This window comes from Pollicipes pollicipes, unplaced genomic scaffold (assembly GCF_011947565.3).
Source record: "Pollicipes pollicipes isolate AB1234 unplaced genomic scaffold, Ppol_2.1 Scaffold_3447;HRSCAF=4054_pilon_pilon_pilon, whole genome shotgun sequence".
Lineage (NCBI taxonomy): Eukaryota > Metazoa > Arthropoda > Thecostraca > Pollicipedomorpha > Pollicipedidae > Pollicipes > Pollicipes pollicipes.
Genome location: NW_023596297.1, coordinates 22939265 through 22961676, shown reverse-complemented (window position 1 = coordinate 22961676; position 22412 = coordinate 22939265). Strand labels below are relative to the sequence as shown.

The 22412-nt window shown below is 54.1% G+C and overlaps 1 protein-coding gene across 2 annotated transcripts; it reads right to left on the bottom strand.

Annotated features, from left to right (window-relative positions):
• Nucleotides 1-1083: 1083 nt before the first annotated feature.
• Nucleotides 1084-22346, bottom strand: LOC119091414 (membrane-associated progesterone receptor component 1). Of its 2 annotated transcripts, none has more exons than XM_037214196.1 (4): nucleotides 22234-22346; nucleotides 16464-16809; nucleotides 13473-13619; nucleotides 1084-1472 (listed from the first exon to the last, which is right to left on the bottom strand). In XM_037214196.1, the coding sequence occupies exons 2-4, from the start codon at nucleotides 16759-16761 to the stop codon at nucleotides 1267-1269; spliced, it is 651 nt and encodes a 216-aa protein (XP_037070091.1). In that variant the 5' UTR covers nucleotides 16762-16809; nucleotides 22234-22346; the 3' UTR covers nucleotides 1084-1266. The 2 variants fall into 2 exon arrangements, with proteins under 2 accessions (XP_037070091.1, XP_037070092.1); XM_037214197.1 differs by having other exon boundaries at nucleotides 22244-22330.
• Nucleotides 22347-22412: the final 66 nt, after the last annotated feature.

The window sequence follows — 22412 nt, the reverse complement described above, 5'->3', positions numbered from 1 at the left end:
GGCCAGTGATGATATCTACACCTACCTCCAACGGTGGAGCATGTCCAGTGGTTCACGAAACAAGGTAAACATTTTATGCTAATTTGCAATGCACCATATTGACAAACTGAAACATGAAGTGATAATCGAAGTCCGCGGTTCCGATCAAGAAAACTTAGTGGCTAGGGATACAAATTTCACATTTTTGTCTTTCCTCTCGCTGCAGCTCCTTACCCGTCTTCATAGGCACTCCAGAGTACTTTTTGTGATATACTTGTTCGGCTTTCAACTTTGGGCCGAGTGGCGGTGATACTCCTATTTCGCCTCGCACGTACCCCGTAATCCCACGAGGAGCGAACAAGGAGGGGAATGGTCTTCAGACCACGGTCCTGTTGCGCACGCTGGGTAGTCAGCATTGGCATATGCAGCGGCCCGGACAGGTGGATGACGCACCCGGGGCTCGAGCGAAGGACCAGCTTCGGTTACCTGCTATAGCCACATCGAAACGCATTCCAACCAGATGCTGCGAGCAAAACAATCATTAATCTGACTCGAGTCACGCACAACCACCAGCATTGCCAGCGACGGAGTCCGCCAGGGTTTGCGGGCGAACGTGCCGGCGTGAAGTATCCATGGAGATAAATGCAAACCTGCGTGCAGTGGCTTATTGCATTAACTGTATTACCCTACATTTTCGAGCAGATCCATGCCATCCGGCAGGCATCGTTTGTCCGCATTCCGTACGCTACCGTGCGTCGACAGGTCACCCAGTTCGGTACATAATATATTTGCTGCAAAGTACGTGCACCGCGACTCCGGTGATTAATATCGACCGCCGGCGGCGGGCCCGGCCGGCGTGTCGGCCTACAGCCACCACAGAGCCGATTGTCCCGATGAGCCACACCAACCCCAAACGAACACGATAAAGAACGCAACGAACGATAACCGGAGCAGGCTGGGCCCGCACACAGAACGCACAAGCGGGGGCGGCGCGGCGGGCTGGCCTGGCCGCGTCCGCCGCGAACAGCGCGGGCCTCATAAAACGCAGTCGGCCGCAGCTGGCGCTGCCTTTAAACCAGCGGGCGCGGACGCCACGGCCCCCGCTGGCCGCGAACACCACGGCGGTCGGACACGGACACGACCCAGCGAGCGCGGACACCAGGGCGGTCGGACAGCGCTCAGTGGACACGGCACGGACACAGCAGAGCGCAGCCGTCATCCGGCCCGGACAGCGCTGGACAGGCCGGCACGGTGCACCACGCCAATGCCACATCAAGTCACAGCGTATTAGTGAAAATGCCGATGCATTAAAACCCCGCGTCGGCCATGGGGCGGGCGGCGCGGCGGCGGCGGCCGAGGGCGACTGGGTGACGGGCCGGGGCTCAGTCGTGCTTCTTGTCGGCGGGCGGCGGCGCTTCGTCGTGCTCGTCGTCCGTGTACTCGGTGGCCTTTCTCGCCCGGCTTCAGCAGCTTGCCGACGTACACGTAGCGATCTGCGGCAGACGAACGGCTGAGTCAGTCGGGGCGCAACTGGAGGCGCAAGCGGACACCAGAGCCGGAGCCAGAGCGCCGGCGTAACAGAGCTGGAGCGCTGGAGTACCAGAACCTGAGCCAGAGAACCGGAGCACCGGAGCGGGCACGGCCAGCGGGCGATCAATCGGACCATTCAGTCCTAGCCATGGCCGACCGGGGTCTTGCGGCCGACATCGACCCATCGACGCGCGCCGGTGCCCTCCGCCGCCCTCCTCCATCGGTGACCAGCCACGCCGTGCTGTACAGTCCCTCCGTCAGTGACCAGTCACGTCGTGTTCAATGGTGTTCCGAAACTGATACGCGGTTGGTGCCGCCTATCATTTTCGCCCCTCCCGAACGCCGATTGAGAGTTGTATTGCGCTCGGCCCCAGGGCGTCCCGCTGTGACACGCGATCACATGGCCTTAGCGGCCGGCCTGACCTCGGCCGGTAGAGGCGGGAGAGGTCATTCCTTTCGAGGTAGCCGACGCGTCGAGTCTGTATATCGCCAATGGTGAAAGAGCACAAGCCATCGATCCGCTACCGCATCGGGTCCGCATATCGCCAATGGTGAAAGAGCACAAGCCATCGATCCGCTACCGCGCGGTTCGGATGGTCAGGGGCGGCATGACCCAGGTTCAGGTCAGCAGGGATCTGGGCGTCAACGCAGTGACGATTATGCGTTGGCTGGCCCGCGACCGCTCACGAGAGACGCTCGGAAACCGCACAGGTCGTGGGCGGAAGTCGGCCTTGGGCCGGGTGGTGAAGATTTTCATTGCAAAGTCGGCCTTCAAAAGGCACCACTCGACGACAACCCTGGCGAGAAAACTGACGGCGAAGAAGCACACAGCCTCCAAGTCGGCCGTTCACCGGTATCTGAAGATCAGCCTGCAACTGAAGCCGCTCAAGCTCAGGTTGCAGCCAAGGCTTACCGTGGACCAAAAGCAGGGGCGGCTGGAATTCACCAAGACCCGTAAGAACTGGTCCGTTCAGGACTGGAGATGCGTCCTGTTCAGCGACGAGTCGCCCTTCGAGCTCTTCCAAGCCCCTAGCGGCCAGACCGACCGCGTCTGGGCCAACAACAGCTCGGAGGTGCCGATCGCCGAGACAGTGAAACAGTTAAAATGGCTAAAGGAGGCTAAAGACTGTTGTCTGGAGCATGATGAGCTACAGAGGCCTCTCTGAGCCACACGAATTCCCGCGCAAGACTGCAGCCTCGGCGATGCAGCGGAGGAAGGCGAATGGCCCGCCAACCAAGGTCAAACTTCTGCCAGACATGTCGAGGGCGATTTTCCAGCAGGACGGCGCTCCAGCTCATCACGCCCGGAAGACCCAGGACTGGTGCCATGCGGACTTCCCGGGCTTCTGGGAGAGCGGTAAGTGGCAGGCAACAGCCCCGACATGTCGCCGATCGATAATCTATGGGCGATCGTCAAGAAGCTCAGCAAGATGTCGCCGGCCACTTCAGAGAAGACATTGTTTCAGAACGTGCAAGCGACGTGGCGAAGGGTCAGGACACAGACTATCGACAACCTGATGCTGCGGCATGCCGGAGCGTATGCGGCAGTGTATACGATTCCGTGGGGATTACATTGGCAAATAAATCATGGACCGATCTCAATTATTTCTCTGTTATTGAGGACAATACAACCGTGCATCAAATTCGAGACACCCTGTCCAGCTCGCTGCATGCTGCGCCGTCACCGCGCTCGAGCTCAGCTGCCTGCAGTGCCAATGGGTCGTCGGAGCACGTGATCCCCGGCGTGGTAACCCGGCGAACAGAGCGTGCAGGAAGTCGATCTACGGCGACAACGAGAGAACTTAATGCATAGGGTCAGCTGACGATGCAGCTTTAATCATATGAGCTCCGGAAAAACGCACACTTAGGTATGGAATACGCGTTCTACTTTAAAAGGCCGAACTATAACTAGGCCGACCCCAACAGCCAGGACGACATCGGATTTTCCCGCGCCCTTTGAACCCCACGAGACCGCAGAGGGGCTGTAGAGCGCCGGACCACACGACACGGCAGCGGCTGGCCACTCGGACGGTACATACACGGCCGTCGCGCTCCCGGGCAGGGCCTTCTGCCCGCTGGCAGCGGCCTTTCGCACCGTGTTGAGGCTCGCAGCCACACGGGTTCCCGCAGTTCAATTATATCGACCGCCACACGCCGTGTCCTGAATCATGCGCTCAGTCAGCTCGACTAACGGGACGGCGCGGTGTTCAGCTCCACCACAGGGCATTGAGCTATGAGCACTTCTGTAATCTGTCTAGACACCTAGCCCATCTCTGATATGTGATCACTCTGCCCAGTCGCAGAGTGATCACATATCTGCTCCGGACGAGCTTCTTGCCGACGTCGGTTAAGTTCGTGGCGGGTCTACTGGCACAGTCAGGCGCACGGCGGACGCGATGGCCTGCCCGAATAATTCAGTGCAAACCATGCACGGTCATACATCCTGTTTAAAAACCACATTGGGCGTCAGTCCGGTCGCAGGCAAAACAACGAAACGGAGATGGTACCAACGAAAGGACACGCGGCCCAACACACCATGGCAAACAGTGGTGTGACGGTCAGTCTGCATTCAGACGGAAGGGCAAAGTTTCCGGGCTTCCCTTCATACCGATCGGTACGCGGTTAATCATTACAAAACAAGTACATGGGTCACGCAACGGGAAATAGCGGTAACGATAAGGCATCATTCCTATCCTAGAAAAAATGTTGATGGCAACAGACGTATTTTCGATCTAGCTGACATAGTCAACACAATTTTCGACCGGGAGTGACTTGGGGTTACGAGCCAAATCCGAAGCCAAGACAATGCCATGAATCCGACTTAGATGCCGGAGCTGGTTTGAAGTTTGGAACTGCGAAGCCAAAACTAGTAGCTTCCGTTTTTTTCCAACGCGAAGCTAGTGGCTTCGAATTTTGTACACACGGAGCCGAAGCCGAAGCCAGCAGCCTCAACAATCACGAGGCCGAAGCAGGAGCCAAACATATTGTGCAACCTTGTTTTGTGATGAGAACATATTTTCGCCCCAACTAGGGCTGTATGGAATAAAAAAGCATCAGGATTTTGACGCGTAATTGGGACGAGGTGTTAACATGACGGAGGGAATATTTTTTTACCCGTTGTTCTCGTCTTGTATGCTACTATAGAGCGTGTTAACGTGGAATGTCCATTTTAAACGTGCAAGCAAGGATGCTAAAATCAGCCGGGCACGTGCTATCTGGCAGCGATTACTAACAATTGCCGAGAATTTTGATTGGTTTCTTTCACGCGATCAGTGTGGCCTGGACACTAGAGGTGCAGGCCTTGGTCCTCGCGCTGAGCGGCTGAAAACGATATCCATTTGCAAGACCTTGATAGGTGTGGGCCATTCTAGGATTTGGAGAAGTGCGTTCGCATTCAGAGGGCTGCCATGGAGACGTTTCGCTTGGCAGATGAGCACTGACACATGTCAAAATCTTCAAATATCATAACAAACTTTTTAAAACTGAATTTCCCATGAAACGCCCTGTATGCGTACAACGTCTCGGACATTTAGTTCTCTGCCTGTCGTCCAGTGCTAAGCGTCCCTGAAAACGATCGGCTAGTTTCTGGCTTTCAGCCACGTCTGTACCGCTGCCTTAAAAACGACGTGGTGCTCTGGGGTGTGACAGGAGGAACAACACTGTTTTTATAAGGCAACGGCGCAATTGCAGTGGAAAAATCGCCATGGGGATATTCAAACCCGTAACTCAAGATCCCATGCAGCAAAAGTCGAAGCTATCATTCAAAAATGTTCGAAGGCGAAGCCGATCTTAACACCAGCTATTAAGAATGATACAAAACTGGAGCCGTAGTCAACTGTTGTGCATGGCACAAAGCCGAAGCCGAACTCGAACCCAGTGCACAAACACTGGCTAGGCGAAGCCAAAGCCCAACCCGGCTTCGTCCTCATCCCTGATACACGCACAATTCACGATATCCATGTTAAAGCGTTTTTCACATGCATCCCGCAGGCGTTGAAAGCCCTAAAGGTACTTCTGCACTTTGTTGGGGCCTGAACTTCACAAGAGATGACGAAACTTCAAACCTCACCAACAGCGGACCGATACGACGGCAGCTTCCCCTTAGTAACGTAGCGCAGGGCGCGGGACGGACTTTAGGGCATCTCACACCGCACAACTTGAGTGCCTTTGAGTGCGGCGGAGCGCGCGCCCCGCCGACCTTCCCTGAGCCCGGCGACCCCGTGCGGCGCGCGGGCTCGGCAACGGCCGCCGGCGCGCCACACTGAGCGGATCCCAGGAACCGGAGCCGGCGGCGGTCCAGCGGCGGCGGCCGCGCCGACTCAGCGCCACTCTTCAGACCGCGTACCGCCACCTTGTCAGTAAACAGTGACACACTGCGAGGAGGGCTAACGAGAGCTGCCGCCACCGACATCGACGTCATTTGGAAGGGCGCCGCTGGCTGACCATGTGTGCACTAACACAAAAAAGGGGTGCGTGAAGTCTCCCAGACGTCGGGGAAGGAAAAACAAGCTGCTGACGTAGTTTTTATCACGCACCACAACAGCAATCTTTTTATGTCACGAACACTACGAGACAGCTGGTTCTCTGAGCCCCGACCCCATCCACACAATGGTGACGACGCGCAGAGCCCGAGAAAACCGTCTAAGCACCCCACACTGGATAATTGGAACAAACCCGGGTGTGGTTCATCACACGCAGCAGAACGTACACACAGCGCTGTATAGACCGACACCGTAAGCCAATGCCACATCAAGCCCCAGGGTGTTTACAACGGCCGAGCGGCGATGTCAGTCAGCGTGACGGAGGTGCATACATCATCCTTCACAAAAGCGGCAGTGTGCGTGCCTTCGGTCAAGGCGTCCTTGGAGCTTGACCGGCTTGGCGAAGTATCTCGCCGTCTTGAGTCCTGTTTAGTGTGTGTGGTCTTTTAGTCCTTCACACTTTTCAGCGTGAAGAGGTTTAACGACCCAGTAGATCACGATCACGATCAGTAGAAACCGACGCATGAACGAGGGGAGGCCGGTACATGGAACAGCGAACGGTAGCCACAGTAATCCCTGATAGGGATCGAAGCGCAAGTCCCTGCGGTGGAGGATGACACCGCTGATCACATGGCGCGGGAGCCGAAGTGAGCCGAAAACGACATCCGGGCCACACCCATATCGAAGCTCATAGTCATACAGGCTGCGAGATACTTGGTCGCCGCTGTGAAGTCCAAGGACGATCCTAACGACCGCACCCTTATCAGCTCGTGGGCACAAAGATTATCTGTACTTGAACTCTTGATCGGACTATCGGCGCATCGCTCTCAGTAACACAAACATCATGCTGAAACGGCCAAAGAAGCGACCTTAGTTCCCTTCTTCAACTGACGGCACCGAAATGGCTTCCGCCAGTATAGAAACAACAGACACAGAAAGGGAGCGGACACTGGTTCCTTTTCAAGGGCGTCCGTGCGTGACAAAAACAAAACACCAAACGCCGCGTTCCAACGCCGGGCACGTCGCCCGCCTGGCCGCTGCACCCACATCGCATGTAATAACATGCAGCATGCACCCAGACCGCATGTAATAACATGTAACATGCACCCACACCGCATGTGACACGGCGCGCTCCCGACTCCCGACCACAGCCTGTTCGCTCGGCGCCCCCCCGGTACGTGACACAGCGGGCCGTGCCGGCGACACGGCTCCGGCCGCTCCTGGCGTCTCGGGGCCGGCGGGGGCGGTCCCAAGGCCGGGCTCGGCTGGCCGGCCGCGCGCCGCTGGCCGCAGGCCAGAGCGATCCGGCCCGGCCCGGCGTCTCAGGGCTCCGTGGGCCGAGCGACCCGGCCCGGCGCGGCACGGCGCGGCGCGGCGCGCTGCCTCGCAACACTGCAGCAGCGCGGCGGCCGCTGACGGCGCACGGTCGCCGCCAGCGCGACGCCGCTCGGCCGGCCGACACCACGGACGGTGACCGCTCTCAGCGACGACTCGTGTCGCCGGCCGAGCTAGACGCGCCGTCTCCCACACCCGGCTCGGCCAGGCGCGGAGCACGCTGCAGAGAGCATACTGACGCTTCGTCCGACAGAATCGGCCGCAGGAGTGGTCAGCGGCGGCGGCGCGCTGCCGTCTTTTCGATGGATGCACTGTGTAGATGCCTTAGGACACATGCTCGCAGCAGGCATGATGACGAAGGCAGGCTTTTGGCTTCGAAGCTTCGAAACCAAGGCAATGACTTAAGGCCGAAGTGGAAATCGAAGTCGGTGGCTTCGTCACTTTGATTCAACACGTCTTTGACTTCGTTACCTCGATCTTGACTCGTCTTCAATTTCTTCGTCAAAGCCACGACTTCAAACTCAGGAAGTGGGATGCCACAGCCGATCTGATCAGTTTACAATCACGAGGCAGAAGCCGAAGCCAAAATGTTGTGCATAACGTTATGTGGCGAAACGTTATGACGCATTCATTTAGAATTCAAACCTTCCGCCGTTAAATGCTACTTAAAATTCTAACCTTTGCCGGCGGAAGATTTTTGACGATCGTGCTTGCATGCGCGTTGGAATGTACCGAGCAACTGGCCCTGGGGATGACCGTCTGATTTTTTACCTTTAGACATGCGTACGTTGCGTCGCAGGTTCGAAAGGTTGTGTGGTATAATGAGGTGACAGGAGGCGCAGGACTTCTTGCGCAAATGCGCAACCGTAGTGAAAAAAATCACGATGACGAAGCCGAAGTCAGCGGTTCCAGATCAAATGTGGCGAAGGACGGCGCCATTCCCGAAATTCCTCGGACTGAAGCCGGATTCGAACCAGCTGTTAACAATAACACAAAGCCAAAGCCGATGTTTCAACTGGCACGACGCCGAGATCGAAATCGGCCGCTGAAAATGGCGCAAATCCGAAACCCTAACAGCTGGCGGAAAACTGCGGCTTCGCAAAGCCGGAACCGAAGCCGAAGACCGCTTCATCTCGCTATCTGGCTGGGAGGCCAGAAGGAAATATCAGGCGCTGCAGACGTATCACCTCAACTGTACTTCTCACGATTTCAGCACTGCACCGCGTTTGCATGCCCTGTTAGTGGCATGTTCGACGGGGGGGGGGGGGGAGACCGGGTGTAAGCGCCCATTTTTTGTTGTGTATGGTTACAAACGTTTTGCACTCCCACCGTGATATCTTGCGTACGCCCCTGAGTGCTGTGTCACATGTGGCGTAAGGCATGACAATATCCTCACCATCACTAAGTTGAAAAATAATGCTTAAATAGCCTAAACCAAAAGAAAACCGCAAGTTCACTTATTCTGTTGAAACGTTACCGGGACCACGTGAGGTCGCGACATAAATATTCATCTGCGATACATCACTTATTGAAAACGCTTGTACGTTATACTGAAACGGCAAGGCAAGCGCATGTCCGACATTTGTACGCCACGGCACGGCACAGCACGGCATCACGGCAGGGCAAATTGATTCGTGATTGCCTGGCATTCCAACAGCCAAGCATACCATTTTAATGTGGATGCTTGAAATACGCTTTGAATAGCTGTCTTCAACTCGAAATACATGTTTCAGTGTATTAGCAGGGACCTAACACACAAGCTGCAATGCTTTCGACACATGTCCTAACATAGCGGATTCACGGCACGTAATCCTCCATGTGGCCACCATTCTGAACAGAACTTCAAGCGAAAACACAAACAATGCATTCATGAGCCACACGTAATAAAACCCAAGCGCAAAGAAACTGTCAACACCAGCTGGGACCTCCGCCAAGTGGTGCCGAAATGTCCGAACTAGATGTCATATCTCGTGCGACGAAGCTTCCAGAGGTTTCTGGGTTCGGAGCCATGACAAAAGGATCCGGAGCGCTGTATGGATGCCACCATCGGTGATGAAACAGGCCTTGATGGCCAGTTGACTCAATGAGCGTCGTGTCATTGGCGCTGTCTCCGGGCGGGTGCAGGGAATGGCGGCCCCAGCCCCAGCCCGTCCCGCACTGTCATGGACAGAAGCATACCACACACCGCCTTACAAGGCCCGATCATGGGCCCACTGCCGTACAAGGCGTGGGGTCGCAGAAGAGCATGGTGACAGGAGACTACCGACTCGCCCGACGGACTAGGGACCAGGCCTGGCCGAGGGTGGTAGAATGCGTTGCGAGACTCTCGCACACGGCAAGGCGTGCAGCGCGAATCGGCATTTTAACCGGCTGAAAATAGTTTCCGCCACGTCATGGCTTTGCCGGTTTAACACGCGCCCGGGTGGCCGGCTAGATATCCTTCGATCGGGTGGAGGTCAATTTGACCCCCATCAGATCTCGGAAACTAAGAAAGCTGAAGACACCAAATTTGCAGGGTGTGTTGACCTGTACATGAACTCACTTAGGTCAACGTTTGAGGTCACTAAGTCATGGCTTTCGGGCCAAATAAGGTCAAACAAGGTCAAATTTCAGGTTGGTCTCCAGTGTCCCCAGAACCTAGATAACTGTTTCTAAGCAAAAGTTCACAAGCTCATTTAAGGTCAGTGACCTTGCTTGACCTTTTGAAGGTCATGGTGACCAAAATCATACAAGACTGCCCTGAATTTTGCATTTGGGACATAAGCGATAGGGACAGAGGACAAAGCATAAGGGACAAAGATTACGCTTGGCAGTATATTCTTTTAAAAAATGTCGACCTGGGTCATCTTAGGTCCATGACGTATTATAAACTCTAAGAAGTCTACTGAAGATGCATGATGCGGTTCCTGCTATCAATAAATTCAAAATGAGCACCGGAAAATACCCCATACAGCAAGCCCTAGAGCAATAAAACAGGTTGGGTTCGACCTTGGTCTGACCTTCATACGTGACCTTAGGTCAACTTAATTTGCTCGTTCAATGCTTGTGTTGCCTAATAAGGCATCTCAAAGATGTATGGCTTCGTCAAACACTCCGTTGTTGCATCAGATTGAACGATTTCCTAGAAATTGACTTTGCTCAAACCATCGCCTGACTGGCCTGCCATAGGTCAGTGACCTTACAAGGTACAGCTGAACGTCTTACACCAGTCGATCCGCTATTCATTATGAACGGCCAGGGAACGTTTGGCGCGGCTACGCCGCGCCGTTCGGAAACCATTCTGGAAAAACCTTCGGGGGGCAATTTGACCCCGCACCAGAGCGCGTGTTAAACCAGCTTTAACTGGCAGAAACTCAACTTTGGCCATTTAAATATTGTGACGCGATACCGTAGCCACAATGCTTTCTTTTAAGGCCAAGTATCGAAAAACAAAACAAAACAAAAACAGGTAACTGATACGACGAAATGATCCAAAGTGTGGTGATGCTGCTATGTTTTGAACGCCAATCAGTATCTAAGCGTGTGTTCTGGAGTTCATCAAGGCTTGTGGTATACATAAATGCTCCTCCTATAACCCGCTGTAGTGCGCTGCCACTCAGAGGCATGGGTGCATTATCGATACTTTATATATATATATATATATATATATATATATATATATATATATATATATATATATATATATGGTGCGTCATTTCACGCCGTAGCCATGTCAGATTAATTCGTACCTCCGTCAAGAGATGACCGACGTTTTTGATTTATTTGCGATTTTTTATTATTTTTATTTGCGATTATATTGCGATTATAACGATTTATAATGAAATAAAGCCTTAATTAAAAAGCAGATGCAGTTCGTGTTTCCTTAAGGAAACATCCGTTTCAGTTCATATTTACCTAATGTGGGCTACGCGAGAGGCAAATCATATATATTTTCAGCAGGCATATCAATGAAAAACTCCACATCTTGGGACACACGTCTTTACCTCCAGTTTTTGGTCGGCAGTGCCTGCTGGCATGCTCCCGCCTGACAGCCCAATCATGGCAACAAAAGGGTGTCTGTGACAGTGGCCTGTGGTCCGCGTACCAGCCCACAGTGGGAATTCAAGCATTAACATGACGCCACTTTCACATTTCGATTGGTTCCCTAACGGAATGACTGATGCACTGTACCCTGGCTCTAATATATGATATGTACTTGTCAATCTTTTGAAAGAAATCCTGAACAGTTGGATTACTATGGGTCTGAACAGTACGAGTACTGTGGTAAGGTCTGCTTGGTTACACGTGCTGACAATGTTTTCATTAAAAATGCCGTGACAACGCCACAGATGACATTTGGCACATCCATCCACAAGAAACTCAACGCACTGAATGGATGTAGCACACAGCTTCTAAGCTTGGGCACATGATATAGCACGTCGGTTATGCTTTGTGTGAGTGATACCTTACAAGTTCCTAAACCTGATGTCAAACTACTCAGAAATTTCTGGTGTTCATTTCCCGAAAAATTTCCTGACGAGTGGGTCAGCCATTATAACTTACGCAATCATAAGCATTGAAAACTCATTGCCATGCATTGCCAAACATTAACCTCTAATGCACTTTGGCGGACCCCTTACAAAATACTTAGCCCAAGACATTCTTTTTGCAACTACCCATCAACTCCACCGTGGAGAACCTTTCAACGTGATGAATCATGCTAATGAAGTTCAAGAAAATACAGCCCTGCCAACATTAACATCGTTATAGTTTGCCCCAGTGCTTTGAAACACATTCTACTATATTTGAATTCTGCCAATTTCTGTCCGTCTTTGCCACTAGTAAGCTGTGCCAGCCGGTTCTAACCGCGTAAGACCGGTCGGCAGACTCTGCTTCAGCCGGGCGTCGCCAGCCGTGCTGCAGTGTGACCGATGGTGGCCAGAGGACGGAAGCCTGGGGCGGTGCTGGGTCGGGGTGGGCGGCCTCCCACACGCGCACTCTCATCAGCCGCCGTCCGACGCTACACCTGAGCTGCACGTGACAGCGTGCTCAGGTAACGGACATGGGTAGAAGAGGAGGGGGAGGGGCAGAGACCTGCTGTGTCACCGTGTGTGACACGGCAGTGTGCGGAGAGACTGATCCCGTCTCAGCTGACTACGAACAACATGTCACCGGCGGGGGCGTCATTGATAAACACGAACAATGGAGAGCCGTGACAAACAGAACGCCAACGTCAATGCTACGAAGCGGCGCCAAGGAAAAGCATACAAGTCCTCTTATGACTGCGTGAGCCATCACCAAACGCGACCTCAGACCGCGCTCGTGACAAAACTACGCCGCCGTGGAATTGGCCATACCTTACCAGCATCGCCAACTCCAACTGGCTACCAAAACGCATGATGTAATGGCTAGTATGGCACGGGAAGGGGCCTGGGCATGGATGCCGACAGGTCGGGTCGCAGCACACCGTTGCGGAAAACGCATTTCGGCCACTCGGACATGCTCTCAGTCCCTCCCTCTCCGCGCTTGGCATAGTGACAGTTTGTTGGTTTCCGAAACTCAGTGGACGCCTCACTGGATCGCGAGTTCGCGGAATAGGAAGAGTCCGGAGTGACTAGCCTCGTGTGTTTACACTGGCAGACGGCGTTGTGAAGTCACGCCAAATGATAACATATTCCAGCCATGGTACCGACTACGCAGGAACCTACCTACTGAAACAGTTCGAGAGAAGCCAGCGGCTAGCCTAGCCTGGCCAGCCCCTGAGTATGCAGGGCAGGGCTCAGAACAGTATGAGTGTCGACGCCACAGAGACTTATCGAGCTGCTTACAACACTCCACCATCACGATATCGGCATTGCCGACATAGAAATGTCGATAATCTCCAGCAGTTCCCAGCTGGACACACCCATCACGTATTCTCGCCATTCCCACGAGATTGCAGACCTATTTGACAGAATAAATTTCTGCATTTTTTAGGCTACGGTGCCTCAGCTGGGGAACGGGCACATTGGAACAATACCACGTTAATCCCTGATTCGCTGAGTGACTGCCTTCATTACTTCATGACGCGTATGACCGCACGACCTAGAAGCGTATAGAGCCACTATGAGTGGGCGAGGACGGCACTTCTACGCAGCCGGCGGGCGGCCGCCCGCGAACGGAACTGACCTGTGAACTGTGCCTCCCACTCCCTGACCGACTCCATCTGCATGGGCGTCAGGTCGCTGAGATCGTCGTGGTTATCGCCGCCCTCCACCGAGAATGTGGCCAGGCCACGCGAGGCGTCCTTGCCGGCGAACGCCGCGTACGGCCCGCCTGGCGACGAGGCAGGTGTCAGACACGACAGGTGTCGGACACGGCAGGTGTCAGACACGGCAGGTGTCAGACACCGCAGGTATCAGACACGGCAGGTGTCAGGCACGGCAGGTGTCAGACACGGCAGGTGTCGGACACGGCAGGTATCAGACACGACAGGTGTCGGACACGGCAGGCGTTAGACACGGCCGGTGTCAGACACCGCAGGTATGAAACACGGCAGGTGTCAGACACCGCAGGTATAAGACACGGCAGGTGTAATACACGGCAGGTGTCGGGCACGCCAGCTATCAGTCCCAGCCGGTGTCAAGCACGGCAGGTGTCAGACACGGTTACAGTCCGGGCTTCGGTCGGTCCACGTGATGACACGGCTAAAGTCAGGACTACCGGTCGGTCCACACGGTGACACGGATAAAGACAGGACTACCGGTCGGTCCACACGGTGACACAGCTAAAGACAGGACTACCGGTCGGTCCACACGGTGACAGGGCTAAAGTCACGACTACCGGTCGGTCCACACGGTGACACGGCTAAAGCCAGGGCTACCGGTCGGTCCACAGGGTGACACGGCTAAAGTCAGATCTACCGGTCGGTCCACACGGTGACACGGCTAAAGCCAGGGCTACCGGTCAGTCCGCACGGTGACACGGCTAAAGCCAGGGCTACCGGTCGGTCCACACGGTGACACGGCTGAAGCCAGGGCTACCGGTCAGTCCGCACGGTGACACGGCTAAAGCCAGAGTTACCGGTCGGTCCCCACGGTGGCACGGCTTAAGCCAGGGCTACCGGTCGGTCCACACGGTGACGCTGAGAGCCATGATTAAAATACAGCCAGTCACGCTGGTCTGGCGGTATGGCGGCGTGGTCCGCGTCCGCTACAGATACGGAATCACGACACGACGACGCACCTCACAACACGGCGGCTTCTGACTACATTCGCTCTCCTTGCGAACTGGCCATGGCCAGAGCAAGTCTGGGCTTGGCGAAACAAGGGAATGTGGCCTGACACCTGAGGGTAATACATATCATACTACCCATGGTTAAGAACTGAAATGGCAACAACGTATCACGCATACAATTGTACACAAATATGCTCAGACATAATCAACGACAAGGTCAAAATAAACAAGCATGCCCCCCCCCCCCCCACCCTACTTTTGACCGCCGACTGTCGAGGTGGCTGAGAGCGGTTGGGAGAAGCGGCACAGGCGCGGCCTCGACAGCTCGTCGCTGGGGTCTGAAGGCGCATGCTAGCCAACACCTGTCACCACCCAAGCCCACTGCAGGCCGAGGGACCAGTCCCGCACGGTACCACGGTACCACGTGAGTGGGGCTATCGCGACTATCCCGCACTCACGCCCCCACGGTACCCCGCGGCTATCCCGCACTCACGCCCCGACGGTACCCGCGGCTATCCCGCACTCACCCCCTGCACAGTACCCCCGCGGCTATCCGCACTCACGCCCCGCACGGTACCACCGCGGCTACAACGCACTCGCACATTGCACTACCACCACGGCTATCCGCACTTGCGCCCAGCACGGTACCACCACGGCTATTCCGCACTTGCGCCCAGCACGGTACCACCACGGCCATCCCGCACTTGCGCCCAGCACGGTACCACCGCGGCTACCCCGCACTGACGCCCCGCACGGCACCACCGCGGCTACTCCGCACTCACGCTCCGCACATTACCCCCGCGGCTATCCCACACCGTGCCCAACAATGCCAGATCACACACGACACATCCGTACCTAAAGCTCCGCCACCAGAGCCATGGAGGCGGAACAGACATCGCACGCACCACCACACCAAAGCAGCAGCTTACTTCCGATCAATCACTGACGGGTCTTTTTTGCCCAGCGAACGGAGGACCCCGCGGCAGGACTCAAATAGTTTGGCCGTGTTCCGGCCAGTCATTTCCAATGTTATCTCACATAGCAGGGCTGAACACATCGATACGTGTCCGGTCGGAACAGTGCTCCCAGCTCCACTGCTTCATTGTGCGCTCGGCTCCCACAGCGGAAACAGTCCGCAATCAAATGCCACCTGTGCCTGTCGAGTTCCACTGATTCAAAGCTCCGACTTCGATAAAACGCGGCGCAAGCCACTGATTTCCTCTGCATTCAAGCCAAGGTCAGAAACAACAGCGCAGTTAGCCGGATCGGTTCACACTGCCGCGCGGCGCTCGGCGGTACCGCCCCCCCCCCCCCCCCGCCCGTGGCGCGGCCTCTCGCTGTAGATGAATCAGAAGGGCTGCGATTTGCCACGTTTGCTGCCTCAGGCATCCCACGCGCGCCGGCCGGGCCGCCCACCCCGTCACCCCACGCGCACTGGCCGGACCGGCCATATCCGCACCCCACACATCCCGACAGAACCGGGCCGCCCACGCCGTCACCCCCACGCACCCCCGACCGAACCGGGCGGCCCAGCCCGCCATCCCGCGCGCGCTGGCCGAACCGGGCCGCCCAGCCCGCCACCCCGCGCGCGCCGGCCGGCCACTCGCCCCGGTCGCCTGCCCCCCAGGCTCGGACCGAGCGCGTCAACAGGCCGGATTGACAGCCCGACACGCCATGCTGACGAGAGGACAGCCGCGCCGACTCGGTGCCTGGCGGAGCGGGCCGGGCACGACACGGAAATGCAACATCGGGCCGCGCCATGCCTCCCCGCCAGGTAAGACGCCCGTCGGCACACCCAGGCTCCTGCAAACGACCCATGCGCTCATCCTGTGACAGACTGGGTATGTGCCGTGTCACCTGGCACGACGCCACACGCGGTCCATAAGCCAGTCAGGGGCCTGGCCGCCTAACTGGAATCTTATTCACGACGTAATCAAGCCTCACCGGGTCCGTAGAACCTCTTTCCCTTGGTGACGTCGAAGACTTTGTAATTGACGGCCACCAGGACCCTGCCGTCACAGCGCTCGTCGCCGCAGTAGAATTTGAGCTGCTCCAGCGTGAAGTCCTGCTTCTTCAGAGGAGGGAGCTCGGGCTCCCGGGGCGGCGGCGGCGCGTTCTCCTCTTTGTGCCTCACCCACATTTTGTACATGATGTAAAGGCACGCGGAGATGAGCAGGAGGTTTACGGGACTCTTGAACTCATCCAACAACGCGTTCCACATTCCACCGCCTTCCGACGACATTTTGAGTTGCCTGGGCTGTACTAATCCAGATCACTTGTCACGAGGTCTCTGAAATGGAGGAAAAGATGGTAGCGGCGAAGGTGATAATGATCAATAACGGGTTAATGCACAAACATCTCACCATGCGCGCAGTTCGCACCATAAAAGGCGTACCATTCAGCTATGTCCCCCGACCGGCAAAACATAGGGTGTCTGTTTGTAAAGCGCGAATCAACATCCTGACTCTTTCCATGGTAAGCCATCCTGGTTCCTCTGCCGATCCAGCGTTGACTCTCGAATAAGGGCGTCCCGCAATATCAAGACTCTCGACTGCGTCCCGCACCGGAGCCTGCTGTGATGAACCCAGACTATGATGGCCAGAGTTTATCATGGAGCATATCGCTCACGGAGCTACACCAGCTTAGTCCGTCCCGTCCACGGCACTACACCAGCTAATGATTGTCCTTCCAAGGCGCAGCAGCAGCTACAGCACGTCTCGCCCACGGAGCTACACCAGCTGTCCGTTCGCCAGTGCTACAGCAGCTGCTGCCCGTCCCGTTCCACGGCTCTACACCAGTTACTGTACGTCCCGTTCGCAGCGCTCCAGCAGCTGCTGCCCGTCCCGTCCACGGCTCTACACCAGTTACTGTACGTCCCATCCGCGGCGCTACAGCAGCTGCTGCCCGTCCCGTTCGCAGCGCTACAGCAGCTGCTGCCCGTCCCGTCCACGGCTCCTACACCAGTTACTGTACGTCCCGTTCGCAGCGCTACAGCCAGCTGCTGCCCGTCCCGTCCACGGCTCTACACCAGTTACTGTACGTCCCGTTCGCAGCGCTACAGCAGCTGCTGCCCGTCCCGTCCACGGCTCTACACCAGTTACTGTACGTTCCCGTTCGCAGCGCTCCAGCAGCTGCTGCCCGTCCCGTCCACGGCTCTACACCAGTTAATGTACGTCCCATCCGCGGCCGCTACAGCAGCTGCTGCCCGTCCCCGTTTCGCAGCGCTACAGCAGCTGCTGCCGTCCCGTCCACGGCTCTACACCAGTTACTGTACGTCCCGTTCGCAGCGCTCCAGCAGCTGCTGCCCGTCCCGTCCACGGCTCTAACACCAGTTACTGTACGTCCCGTCCGCGGCGCTACAGCAGGTAACGCCCGTCCCGTCCACGGCGTCACAGCAGGCAACGCCCGTTCTGTTCCTCCATTGGATAGAGCGCCTGCATTCCAATCCGCCCACCCGTGGCGGAATGGGGTTCGAGTCGCTTTAATTGCGTTCACTTTTTGCCCCTGAAAATATGGTCAGCAGCCGGTGGCAGCTGCTGCGCTAAAGGTCAAACGACGTCCGAGTGCAGGGCGGACTAAGCCGGAAAGTGCAGCACGTTAAACTTTCGCCGCCGAATCTGGCACTGACTCGATATTACACGATCGGATGGTACGGGTCAGGGCTCAGACAACAAGCAAGGCTTACGGTAAGCTCTGATCCTCGAAATCCATTCACGCAAAAGGCCTGGAGTAGATCGCTAAAAAATGCCATGGCATGTTTCGCTTGGCGTCATCCTGAACATACGACAAAGCCGTTACTTGCATTATGCGCAGGACAAACGGTCCAGAATCCGGGCATTTGGGCCAGGTCATCTGCTGCGGCCGGGTCACATGTTGCACGCGCTTAGGGCATTGGGCAGAACGACTGCTGGCAGGTGTCCAGCGCGATCCATTACGGAAACGTTCTGGGTCCAACTCTGTCAACTTGTTTACCCACAACATTTCAAAGCGTGTTTTCTATGTAGTCTTGTATTTGGCTATGACAGATGGAGATAAAAGACCGTCTCGATGTCAGGCGCCGAAAGGCGGGCTTTTGGAACCAATTGTTGGTGTCACCAACGGGGCATAATGGAAAGCAGCAATTCGGATGGAGCAATAATTTGAGTTATTAGTTAGGGTTTCTCTGCACGGAGAGGAAAAGGGGCGGAGAGGGAGGGTGAATTCCAGGCCCATTACTCACAATTCACCACACAAGCAGATAGTTCACGTCAAACAGCATTTTTTCATCAGCCGTCGAGCCATAACGGGTCACATGGTGTGCTTGGATCACATGTGCAATATCTTCCACCGGTACAACGGCATCGCGCTAACACCAGCACAATAACCATTTGCTGGCAGAACGCGCAAAAGAAGGGCTCGTACCGGCCCTGATACTGGAGTTGTAGGCAGTCAACACCGGTCTATATTTCCCAGTACTGCCGCAGCCTCGGCACCACCATCCAAAGCAGACCTCCAATATGGCCGGCGCTGCATCAGCACCAGGGACAGTACCACGGCACCCCAATCTTGCAGCTCCGGTGGACGTGTTTTCTGGCACTACGACCACCCACGTCACGCGGACCGTCAGGTCGGCTGCCAGCTGGCCTCTCTCTCCATTGGCCGGGTCAAACAAGGCGCAGCTTCCGGGATTCGGGGCCAGTGCCGCGGGAATACGAGGTCAGCGTCTCGTCCCCCGTAGCGGTCAAGTTCGCCCCAATACTGGGCCAGCGCGGTACCAGGAACTCCATTCCGGGATCACGTGCCGGCGGTGATAGGCATTTCGCACGCCGTTTGTTTGTTCCAATCAATTGCCTTGTCTTGATGTGACGCCTCAACGCCGGAATGCACCACATAATAGGAAGGCCGTTTTTACACCGTATGCCAAAATATCGTTAACATTGGACCAATACGGAGTCAAAACATGCTGCAAATAAGATCGACACTGAGCCACACACTGTGCATGCAAACTGTGGCAGGCGACTGGAGAGGAAACTGTTGGAGCAGGATCAATTATATTCCGAATGGGTCGGCACCTCGTCTATTTTCGGGTAGCTTTACTGAACCTCTCCCACCAGTGTGCATGGAATGTCTCCAAATGAAATGAGCCCATGCGACCCTGAGATATTTTTCAAACTTTTGTCAGCTTTCAAGCAGCCCAAAAATGTGACCCTAACCCCACTTGCCCTTTGTGAGGTGTTGCATGAGGCCAGCATGCACAATGTGCCCAGTGAACATCACATTTTTGACTTGGTTGAATGTGACTGAGGTATGCCACAATGCTGAAATAGGCATTCAGATACAGTCATCATCCCTCTTGTCCCTTTATCATTTAGCTGGTATTGCTGGCCCTAGCTTTGCTGGCATCTTCCATGAGGGCATCATAAGGTCATGCTGCCATTCCATCCTCACTTGGCATGCAACAATCCAGGTTGTCTGACAGCTGCCAGTTCCCATGTCTGATGCAATCATGAAAATGCATGTATTTCTAACCCTTGTTCAATCAGACAATGTTATAATCTGATGAACCATTTTTACCACAATTAATTGTGCTGTTTCCAGGCATTTCTGGTCCACTTTAATGGTACATCCCTGCATGATCTTCCCACATCCTGGAATGGCTGGAACATTTGTTTAACATACATAGCATAATCAAATTGTTTATTTGTTGCCTCTAGGATACAGTGGTTAGCTGGTGCCTAGCAAGGACACTGATCATAACACAGGTTGGGGAAGTAATATGTGCAACTCTGATGTGGGGAAATGATCATGGTGGAAATGGTGAATGGTGGTCAGTGGTGATGGCATGATATATCACCATGATCTGGCAAATGGTTCTCAATATAATTTTCTTAGAAGTAGGCATGGTAGTCTCAGAATCATCTGGCCAACACTTGTTTGATGCTGGCATCAATCACGTAGTGGATGACATACTTAGGCAATCTGAAGGGTTTCAAAGTTAAAAGTCCCTGACTGCAGGGATCAATCAACCAGTCAATCACCTCCATACCTCCTAATGGCATTTCACCACATATTCAGAGCATCTCTGGTAGCTTCCCTTATTGCTTATCTATAAGTGTAAGCTTGCCTACAAAGCAATTTGTCAATTGTTGCCTTCCCCTAGTTGCTGCCTTCACAGATGTCCTCAGTGATTAAATGTTATGTAATATTTCTTATCTAAATCAAATCCCATTCAAATTCTACTACAGCTGTTGTGCAACCTGGTTTGCATGTATTCAGCAGGGCCTAAGTCTGTTTTTATTACTAAATAATACAAGCTCATGTTGAAAGTATATTTTACAGCTTGTGGTGAGCTGTCCTGCTCCTTCATGTGTAAGGGCAGCCTGACCTGGCCCAGGCTGTCAAAAAAAGAAGAGGTACATATTGCAAAACAGTCCATTTTCTTAAATACAATATCTTCTGAGCATGACATTCCTTACTCTTGAGAGCTGAAAGGTTGAGCACATCACTCAGCAAGTCCTTAAATTTTGATCTAGAAGCAAAAGTGGCTGCTTCTCTCAAGTGTTGTAGGCAAGGCTATCTAACATTGCATCATCTAGGTTGTGGGTGCCCTTTTTCCCAGTCTAGGGACACCAGCACATTGCCAAGTAGCTCATAATTTATGTGGGTTAGTCACCACAGACCACAAATCTTTGGTGCTGAGTACTAGGCCAGAATATACCAGATGGAATGGGGGGGGGGGGGAGCATTTGGGTGCCTCAACTGCAAAGTCATATGGACAAAGCATACCAATGTTGCAGTTGCAAATAATGTGGTTTCTGATGATGCCTTAGATAATGTGGTTGAAGATGCAGTTGGCTGAGACAACACCCAAAATATTGAGAATTTCTCCTTTTCCTTATCTAGTAGGCATAGATATGTGTTAGAATAGCAAACATTCACACAGTATTAATAAACAAGTGTGAGAGGGGATTAGATGCAGCACAGAGTTTATTATACCTGGTTGATTCATTGGATGCCAAGGTCTCCCATGGGCTTTAATAACTGTTAAGGAAAAGTACAAGTAACATCTGTTTTCTTTAAGGCAGATGCTCCATTTCTATGGAAGATTTTTTCTCTACAGGGATAGTCATTCTTTTTCACAGAACATCTTTCTTGGCTCTTAAATGCTGCCTTAAAGATCACTAGGCATGTCACAGTACATGAAACCTACCAATATACTTATGTGGTCCTGATAAAAGTAAACTAGAGTCCAGATGGTAAAAAATGCACCTTAGGCTGTACATGCTTGGTACGCCATACCATATCAGGTATGGTGGCAGGATCACAGCAGCGATTTTAACTCATGTATCCCATAAATCTGGGCACTCAGAGTTCAGAGCATGGCCAATGCTGATTTTGGCACATGATGAGCCCATGTGTCAAAGAGTTAACACGTTGGAAAGGCAATTTTATGCAAATAAACTTCAAAAATATTTTTGATGCTAAAATTAAGGAATGCAGGGCAAGTTGGAGTGGTGTGAGTCCAACACATGCAAGCATGGGTTTCAGCACGCAGTTAAATAGGCATTTAGGTCAATGGATGAGACCATATTTGATGTGCCGGGATTAAAGTTTGTATACACACAATGGCCAACTAAATTCCATATGAAAGAAGGTATGCTGAGGTTAAAGCAGTACGGTCTTTGCACTTAGGGAAATAACGCCAATCACTACTATAAGATCAGCAAATCCGCACCTTTTCTCACCGCGAACAGCCCCTCTCACACAATATCTCGACGCCAGAAGCGCGGACGGCGGCTCGCACCCAACCCACAGCCAACCTCGCAACAATTTGGTTAAATTTGCTCGGTTTGGTACATATTTTGATCAACACTGCTCGTCCAAGGATGTGTCGAATGCCTAAAACTGCCGACC